The sequence below is a fragment of the Lactuca sativa genome, chromosome 7 (genome assembly GCF_002870075.4).
Source record: "Lactuca sativa cultivar Salinas chromosome 7, Lsat_Salinas_v11, whole genome shotgun sequence".
NCBI lineage: Eukaryota > Viridiplantae > Streptophyta > Magnoliopsida > Asterales > Asteraceae > Lactuca > Lactuca sativa.
In genome coordinates this window covers 39052093-39061746 of record NC_056629.2, presented here as the reverse complement: position 1 = coordinate 39061746, position 9654 = coordinate 39052093, and the positions used below count along the sequence as shown (strand labels likewise).

The 9654-nt window shown below is 31.8% G+C and overlaps 1 protein-coding gene across 1 annotated transcript; it reads left to right on the top strand.

Annotated features, from left to right (window-relative positions):
• The first annotated feature begins 355 nt into the window (after nt 1–355).
• Nucleotides 356–6765, top strand: LOC111880855 (probable inositol transporter 2). The gene is made up of 6 exons (XM_023877271.3): nt 356–641; nt 732–802; nt 2294–2629; nt 4916–5023; nt 5167–5763; nt 5960–6765. The coding sequence occupies exons 1-6, from the start codon at nt 509–511 to the stop codon at nt 6440–6442; spliced, it is 1728 nt and encodes a 575-aa protein (XP_023733039.2). The 5' UTR covers nt 356–508; the 3' UTR covers nt 6443–6765.
• Nucleotides 6766–9654: the final 2889 nt, after the last annotated feature.

Below are 9654 nucleotides of genomic sequence, written 5' to 3'. Positions count from 1 at the left end.
AAATTGTAGATTATTATTTTTCATTTTTATAAAACTTTTATTAAAATATACAAATAAAAATATTATATCATAAAAATCACGATTATTTATTCTTTTAATAAAAAAAAAGGTAGGTATTTCAAAACTTTAATATATTTAACGAGTATTTAGTATTCACACTTTAATAAGGTTCTTCTTATTATGTTTCTTATTTGATTATATATATATATATATATATATATATATATATATATATATATATATATATATATATATATATATATATATATATATATATATATATATATATATATATATATATATATATATATTACGTTTTTAGCGTATATTGTCTATAAATACACCCATTGGCCTCCCATTTTCTGTAACTCGTCTCGTTCTTATCGCTCTCTTCCTCTCTGGTGCGCAAGCTTAAACCAAAGGGAGTAGTTCTCGCATAACCTCTTATACCTTTCGCAAGTCCAGTTGTACGTTACGCATATCGAATTGTATATTATCAGTCGCCACAATGGAAGGAGGGATACATCCGGCGGACTCATCTGCGTTCCGCGAGTGTTTTTCGTTGGCATGGAAGAACCCTTACGTTCTTCGTCTTGCTTTCTCTGCGGGTATTGGTGGACTTCTGTTTGGTTATGATACAGGTAATTAAACCCTCTCTCTATATTTTTTGTATCTTATTTCATTTCTATGTCGATCTTGCGGTTGATAGTGTTGGAGGTGTGATTGTGTAGGAGTGATATCTGGTGCGCTTCTTTACATCAGGGATGACTTCAAGTCTGTGGATAAGAAGACTGTTTTGCAGGTGAGTCCGACATTTTGCCTAACCCTATGGGTTGTTACGATTACACATAATCCAAGATGGTCAAATAGTCAACTTATATTATACACTTAATGTTTAATAATTATGTTATAAAATCAAGTATTGAAATAAATAACATTTAATTATGGGTATTTTTCGATGGTTCCTTTAGGTAATTGACATACCAATATAACAGTTCCACGTCTAGTCCTAATATATAGGCTTAGTCAGTTATTTTTTTTACTTTTGTTGGTTCTGTTGATCTTTAAATATAGTAAATATTTTATTTCCATTTCTAATATATAAGGTTTTTTTTGGAATGAATAATTTATTTACTAAATTATATGTTTAATCAAATGAAGAATACTAAGTGGATGTATTATTATGGTGAATAAATTTACTTAAATGAATTTAATATTTGGAAAAAAGTTATATCTAAGTATTTATTTTGACGTTGAAAGGTAAATTAAATATGACAATTTTAATTATTTAGTGAAAAGGATATGCACGACGTTTTTGTTGCTCTGTTGCACCAATCGCGTTTTTCATGGGATTCACATATATTCTCTAATAATTAACTTTATATTATCTTTATTGATCCTAAGTTAAAACTAGAAAAGTATTCTCCCCTTGTTTTATTAGTTTGGATCCTAAAAAGATAAAATAGTTAATACAATCTACTTAAAAATTATATTTTACGATATTGTTAGTTATCTTTTTAGTATTTTAATATTCTGGATTTATGTGGACATGACAAATTTGCTTCAAGAAAAACCGGATGATATCGTTTTCAAACTTACATTAATTTATTGATTCTTTGAATATTTTTCTATAAAAGAGTCCAAATTCGACACTTCAAGTGACCAAGAGAATCATAAAATAACTAACTATAATATTTTACAAGTTAGGTAACTAATAATTTTTATGTTTTAACGAAAATAAAATTAAAACTCATAAAGTGACAAAATTACCCTTTTAAAGATAAAAAAATGTCGTGTACTTATACGAGGCGATAATTATTTATTGTTATAAAATTATACACAATAATGTAAAATGACAAATTAACCTATGACCATACCCAATGATTGAGACTTTGAAAGGGTGAGAGGGAAAAAACCAGCCAGAAGCACGTATGACCTACCAATATTGAAGTGGGTTCTAGTCGCTTCGTTTTCACTCGAAAGGTCAAAGTCTTCACTTGGAACTTTATGTATTGAAACCAAGCCAGTCAAATCTCAGATGGACCACTTTACCCCTTCCCTTTAATTAAGATATATCTGAATTTGTTGTTTACATTTAAATTATCACAATTCTAGTAGTCTTATCTTGACTTATAAAGCTATCATGCCAAGTTAATTTGACTATAGTGTTATCATTAGGAAATTAATAATAATTTTATTATTTGTAACATATTATATAAAACTCACTTGTAATTTTATTTATTTATTTATTTATTTATTATATATATTTTTTTTTTTATGATGGTTTCAATAGGAGAGTATAGTGAGCATGGCACTTGCCGGAGCAATTGTCGGAGCGGCAATGGGAGGGTGGTTAAATGACCGTTATGGACGGAGATTCGCACTGTTAGTTGCGGATTTCCTTTTCTTTATTGGAGCGATCCTTATGGCTGCTGCACCCAACCCCAGTGTTCTGATTGTGGGCCGTATCTTTGTTGGACTGGGAGTTGGAATGGCTTCAATGACTGCTCCGTTGTATATATCTGAGGCGTCTCCTGCGAAAGTCAGAGGCGCTTTGGTCAGCACGAACGGGTTCTTGATCACCGGAGGCCAGTTTCTATCTTACCTAATCAATTTAGCCTTCACTAAGGTTAGGCAAAACAATATACATTACATTATTGTTGTTTGCTTGTTTGATGTGACACGTAATTTAGTTAAGACATATACTTATGTTAAATAATTGATACTTTTTCTAAAATGAAACCAAAAGAAAAGAATGGCTTTAACTATCTAATAGCTTTTTTCATATGTATATGTTAACAAAAATCATTTATTAATTTCAACATGATATGATATTTGCATTCATGATAATTTATACATATAAACATTGATATAAATATAAAGTTCACTTTATTATATAAATTAATAATAAGTTAAAGTTAAAACAGATTATTAAAGAATTTTGGGTAGTTAAAGTTTTCTTTCCTGTATACACAACCGACGTCAATGATTGCTTCAAAGAACCTCTTTTATATTTGGTGATTAAGTAAGCATATGAAAAAGGATATAATGCCCCCACATCCCCACCATATATCTTTTCCCCATCTTGTGGAAACAATCTACCATGGCCTCATTTGCAATGTGCCCCACGCAATCAATCTTACACCACATATACATTTACATGTGTATATATTTTCAATGCACCCATCATGTGAAGTCTCTTTAATTATGCTATATATTTCAGATGTATTTTGGTAATTTCCCTTATTTTAATCACGTAAAACTAAAATTTTTCCTAAAATCACTTGGTCTAGTATGCTCTTTTGAACAATATAACTAAATTTAAGGGTTATTTTTATTAATTTCAATTTCTACATCTTTTGAACAATATTACCGCATTTAAAGAGTATTTTCAGTAATTCATTTCATATAAACATCCTTCCTAATCTTCCTTAATAAATGAAAATAATTTTGCCACTTGTCATTCTCTCATTAACTTGGACACATGTTATTTTTTTTGTATTTTTGATTAAATGTTTTTTTTTCCATTTATCATTTTCTTATTTTTTTTTTATCTTTTCTTAATTAACACATTATATATACACCTCAATTAATAATTACCTTAATTGAAAATAACCAATAAATTACAATATTATTACTCATATAACATTTAATATGTTTACTTTTAAATTTTAAATTTCAAATCTAAAATTTTAAATTGAAATAATTTTTTGTTTAAACTTCTATATTTAATTTTTTGTTTTATCAAACCCGTATTTTTATAAAATACGGGTCTTACACCTAGTCTATCCTAATATATAAAAATGAGTTTGCTACATGTCAGCTTCTCTTTTATTTTTATTTTGACACTTATCATTTTCTAAATTTTTTAAAATATTTAATACCCACTTGTCATTTTTATACTTTTTTTTTTAATTTCACCTATTAAATGTCACCTCATATTAATTAATTTTATAAATATATTAATTAATATACATAATAACTTTTTATTTGTGAATTTCACTTTCTATTAATATATTAATTCATGTATATGCATATTAATGTAGATAGTATATTTAATTTGTGAATTCATATTAATTAATTTTATTAGTATAGATTACTTAAAACCAAATTACATAAATAGTCCATATGGTTTATCAAATATCACAAAATCAGTCGTTACTTATTTTTTTTATTAACATCGTCTTTGGGGTTACCAAAACTTGCGTGAATGGTCTTTTTTTGCTCACAACGTTACTTTTGGTCTTTTTATTACTCGTTTAATAAACGGGTCTTAACCCTAGTCCTCCTTAATAAATAAAAAACTTTTTGTCACATGTCATTTTCTTCTTCATTTGAACATATGGCATTTTCTAAAATTTTTTAATTTTCTATTTTTCCACTTGTCATTTTATTGTATTTTTCATTTTATTAAATTAAAATTCTCCATTTAATATGTAAGGTATTTATTAGAAAGAGTTTATATATGTAATGTATTCAATACATTAAAGCCTCATTAATTTTAATAATTCAAAATTTTTCTCATTTTTCTTATAAATTCAAACTTTTCAATTTGTTAAAATTTCATATTTAATTTTTTTAAATAAACTCATATAATACATTGTTCCTTATATTGCCTAAATTCATTTCGTTTGTCTAATAAAATCTTTTCCATTTAAAATATTTATTCAAGAAAACTCGTAATTTATTACTTTAACATCTTTGGCTCATTATACATGTATTCCCCTGCCAAATAGCAATCATGAATTCCCCAAAGTCGTTAAGTATCACATGTTTTGTCGTTACCCTTTTTCTTTTCTTTTCTTTTTTCTTTTCATTTTACCAAATACAATTATTAAAAAACACAATATTTATCCTTTTCATCTTAGCAAATACAATAATTAAAAAAAATACAATATTTATTCTCATTATTTAGGCACCGGGAACATGGCGTTGGATGCTTGGAGTTGCCGGACTCCCCGCCCTATTGCAGTTCGTTCTCATGCTCGCTCTCCCCGAATCCCCTCGTTGGCTTTACCGCAAGGTACATTTTTTTATTTTTATATCCAAAAATTTCACATGTTAAAAAAATTAACAATAAAATATATTTCCACTTTGTATTTAAATAAAAATAAAAAAAATTCACAATAAAATATATTTCCACACTGTATGTATTGATTATGACAGGGTAGAGAAGAAGAAGCGATAACGATACTAAGAAAGATATATCCGGCGAGTGATGTTGAAGCAGAGATCGAAGCTCTCAAGGAATCGGTGGAAAAGGAGATTGAGGAAACAGGGTCATCGGAGAAGATCAACATGATACAATTACTAAAAACAAGGACAGTAAGAAGGGGTCTAATCGCCGGAGTTGGGCTTCAGGTTTTCCAACAGTTCGTCGGAATCAACACCGTGATGTACTACAGTCCGACCATCATTCAATTAGCCGGAATTGCATCAAACCAGACCGCCCTCCTCCTCTCTCTGGTGACAGCTGGGCTCAACGCCTTGGGTTCGGTTGTCAGCATTTATTTCATTGATCGGATTGGGAGAAAGAAGCTGTTGGTGATCAGTTTGATCGGTTGTATCCTCTCGTTAGGGCTTCTTTCCGCCGTGTTTCATGAGACGACATCACATTCGCCGCCTGTTAGCGCGGTGGAGTCCTCCCACTTCGGTAACATCACCTGCCCGGCTTTCACTTCCGCCGGACCTTCTGCTACCTGGAGCTGTATGAGATGCTTAAAGGGTTCTGATTGTGGATTCTGTGCTTCACAAACTGATAAGGTAAAAACCATACTTGTTATTGACTTTTTTAGTCAAACTAACTAATCTTTAACTCCATAACTTGTACAAATCATTCAATCTTTTGAGTAACGAAACTATAATCATTTCGAAGTTGAATTTACCCTAAATCGTATCAAATTATGTCATCATCGAGTTCAAATTTGACCTTCAAAAACTACGTTCTTTTTTCTCACAGCTACTACCCGGTGCATGTTTAGTCGAGAACAAAATCGTGAAGGACACGTGTCATGGTGAAGGCCGATTATGGTACACTCGAGGATGCCCGAGTCAATACGGATGGCTCGCACTAGTAGGTTTAGCTCTTTACATCATCTTCTTCTCACCGGGCATGGGAACAGTTCCATGGATTGTCAATTCCGAGATATACCCATTAAGATTCCGAGGTGTTTGTGGTGGAATCGCTGCTACATCAAACTGGATTTCAAATCTTATAGTTGCTCAATCATTCTTGTCGTTAACTGAAGCCATAGGAACTTCATGGACTTTTCTAGGGTTTGGGGTTATATCAGTCGTAGCATTGCTTTTTGTCATCATCTTCGTGCCTGAAACTAAAGGTTTACCCATTGAGGATGTGGAAAAGATGCTTGAGGAACGGGTTTTTCAGTTGAAGTTTTGGAAGAAAAGAACACCGGTTGTGAAGAAATCGGCGCCGGTTTGAACATAAAATAATGCATATTAATTTATGGTGTTTGATGCTTACCTTATAGTAGGTACGTACGTAGATTATACTGCGATATTTAGCAGTGTTGAAAATTTGGTTTAGACTTTTGTAATAATAGATTATTAGAGGGATTGTGTTTTCTTGTTTTTAGGTGTTTGATGTGATGAATACCGTTTAAGGAAGTGTCGTTTTGTGCACAGTGTAAGGGGTTTTAATATCTGTGCCACAACACTTCTTTATCAAGTGTTATTATTCATCCACTCAAATACCCTAATATTATTATTACTTTATCGATTAATATAAAATGCATATTTATGGTGTTTGTTGTGTGCAATTTTTTCTGAATAATATGCCGCGTATTGAGTACATTATCAATCAGGTTGAGTTGAAACGAGTAACCCATCAAATCTGGTATGGAGAGTGTGAGGCTTGATACTATTAGGCCAAAGACGCTTTGATTTGTATTACTACTAGAAAACATGGTGTTTTCCTACATTTCCGTAGCTAATTAGCTACGAAATCGCTACGGATCAGCTACAGAATGGGATGTCCTTGTTTAGTAACGGAATAGCTACGGAATTTTCCGTAGCGGTTCTGTAGCTAATCCGTAACTATAATTTAGCCACAGGCCATTATGCTACAACCATTTTTCCATAGCAATTCCGTAGCTATCTGCTTATAGCTACGGATTGTACTGTAGCTATTGATTCAGTTTTCTAATAGTGTATTACGGTTTATAGTTTGGTTTTAATTTACATTCAAATAATCACAAGTTTTGATTTCTCTATGAAAACATATGATATAAACTTGAATACGATATAAAGTTGTTTAGTTTGTATTGTCTACTTTCTCGATTTTAATTATATTGGATTAGTATAAGTATTCTTTGCAGTATAAGTATTCTTTGCTGCTATCATGCTATATATGAGAAACCGTTGCTTCTAGAGAAACATGTTTAAAAGGATACGTACGGAGACAACGATGTGACCCAACAAAGTGATGGTAAAAAAGAAAAGTAAAGTGGAAAGCTTGGTGGCCCAAAAATTAAAGAAAGGTGTGGCTACATTTGGTCGTTGCTAAAAGTGGCAAGTTGAGTGGTGCCACAAATTTTTACTAGTAGATAGATTATTTGGGACTCTTAGTAGTATTGAATATTGAATTAGAGCTTAATTAGAGGGATTGTGTTTTGTGTTTTTGGTGTTTAATGTGATGAATAACGTTCTAAGGAAATGTCTTTCCGTGTATAGCTAAGTTTCCTTATTGGGTTGTTATGGTCTATTCCCAAAAGAGTTCTTTTCATTGTTATTATTAGAGGTGGCAATCGAGTCGTCTCGTGTCGGGTTCGTGTCATGTCAAAACACTAAACAGGTTGAAAGTGCTTGACCCTAACCTGACCCATTTAATTAACGTGTCGTGTTGTGTCAACCCGTTTATTTTCGTGTCGGGTTTCGGGTTAGGGTTATACCTTGAAATATGTCGTGTAATATGAGGTTAAAAGATTGAGCATGTTGAAAGAGTAGGAGTTTGGTAGGCAGAAATAAAAAAAAACTAATTGTTTTGAGCCACAATAGATGAATTCATAGCAAGTTTAGATGACAAAATTAAAAGAGTGGGAGTTAGGGAGGCGGATGACAAAGTTATGAGGATGTAAGAGTGGTGAAAGAGGCTGAGTAGTTTGGGAGAGAATGGAAAAACTGAAATGAAATCTTGATCTAGACGGCTAAGTCATTTCAACATTACAAAACAATTCAATTCGAAGGTTTTCTTTTACTTATGCTTTTGGTTTTGTATCTTTGTAGTTTATCTAAATAATTCAGAAAACTTGCATATAAATAAACGGGTCATTTTCGAGTCATATTCGAGTTGAAATTCTCAACCCTAGCCTTACCCATTTAATTTTCATGTCGTGTCGTGTCAACCCGTTTATTTAAACGAGTTGAAATATATTACCCAAACCCGTTTATTTTGTGTCGGGTTCGTGTCGGGTTTCGTGTCGTGTCAATTTTTGCCACCTCTAGTTATTATTCATCGCGTGAAATACCTTAAATCCTTAATATTACTTTATCTATATCTATAAGTATATAATGCATATTTGTGATGTTTAAAGCCCTTATAGTAGACATGTTATTTAGCAACAACCATTGGTATCCAATATTTAAATTAGACTTCAGTATTAAATATTAGGCCATCAGGAATACTATCCACGCCCCTGCCATGGGTTTTCTTGCAGATAAGCAAGAGGGAAACACCACACCCGCTTTGGGGTACTCCTAACGCAACCACTAGAGAGGAGATGAGGGAGAAGCAAGAGAGAAATAGAGAGAATGCACTACATGGCACAATGTGGTACAGACCACTCCTCATAACGACTTTGATGCCATGTAAGCACAACATCATTTCCTACAATGGCAAAGCTAAATGGGGCGTTGTGAGTACTATAACATCTCTAAAAAACACGTTTTATAAATAAATAAGAAATCAATTTTTGTCGTGCTCTATTCTATTGTACTCTCAGCTAAAGAGATTGTACCATGTTTTTATTGTGTGAGACCGGATAACTGCATAAAATATATTTTTTCCGGTTCCTATAGCAAGTATAAAGAGAATAAGTTGCGGAATATCATAGATGATCAAGTTTTAAACGATTATTTAGTCAATTTAATTTAGAAGGATGTGTTTCTACAAGTTCGCAATGACAATATCATTGATTGATTAGCAGATTCAATTGTAACTTATGCTTAAATTATATTTTTTCCAATTTACGACTTTAAAATTAAGAAACTCTTTTCATTTACTATTTTGAATCTTTGTAATTTTTGTACCGTGTATCAAAATTTTTGGTTCCACCACTGACCCTCAAGGTGGTCTTGCACGATCATGGCATCCATGCCACCTGGCCACGAGACCTCATCGTGCCATGTATATCCCATGGCTTTAATGGGTTGTATTTTGGTGTTTAAGGTGGTTGATGTGCCATGTATATCCCATGGCTTTAATGGGTTGTATTTTGGTGTTTAAGGTGGTTGATGTGTTGGATTGGTCCTAACGCTCGGACATGTTAACAAAATTAGGATCGGTTTACAACCACATACATTGATGAACCACGAAAATGAATTTTCTTGTGAAAAGTAATTAAAAAATAAAAAAATTACAAAATTATGTATTCAGTCCCTTTGGCTTGTTAAAATAGACCGACTAAGTACACCTAA

Excerpts from the sequence above, each read along its gene's own strand:
- LOC111880855 (XM_023877271.3), top strand. The coding sequence starts at position 509 with ATGGAAGGAGGGATACATCCGGCGGACTCATCTGCGTTCCGCGAGTGT. Across the intron at positions 803-2,293 it reads ATAAGAAGACTGTTTTGCAG|GAGAGTATAGTGAGCATGGC; the intron begins GTGAGTCCGACA and ends TGGTTTCAATAG. Across the intron at positions 2,630-4,915 it reads TCAATTTAGCCTTCACTAAG|GCACCGGGAACATGGCGTTG; the intron begins GTTAGGCAAAAC and ends CTCATTATTTAG.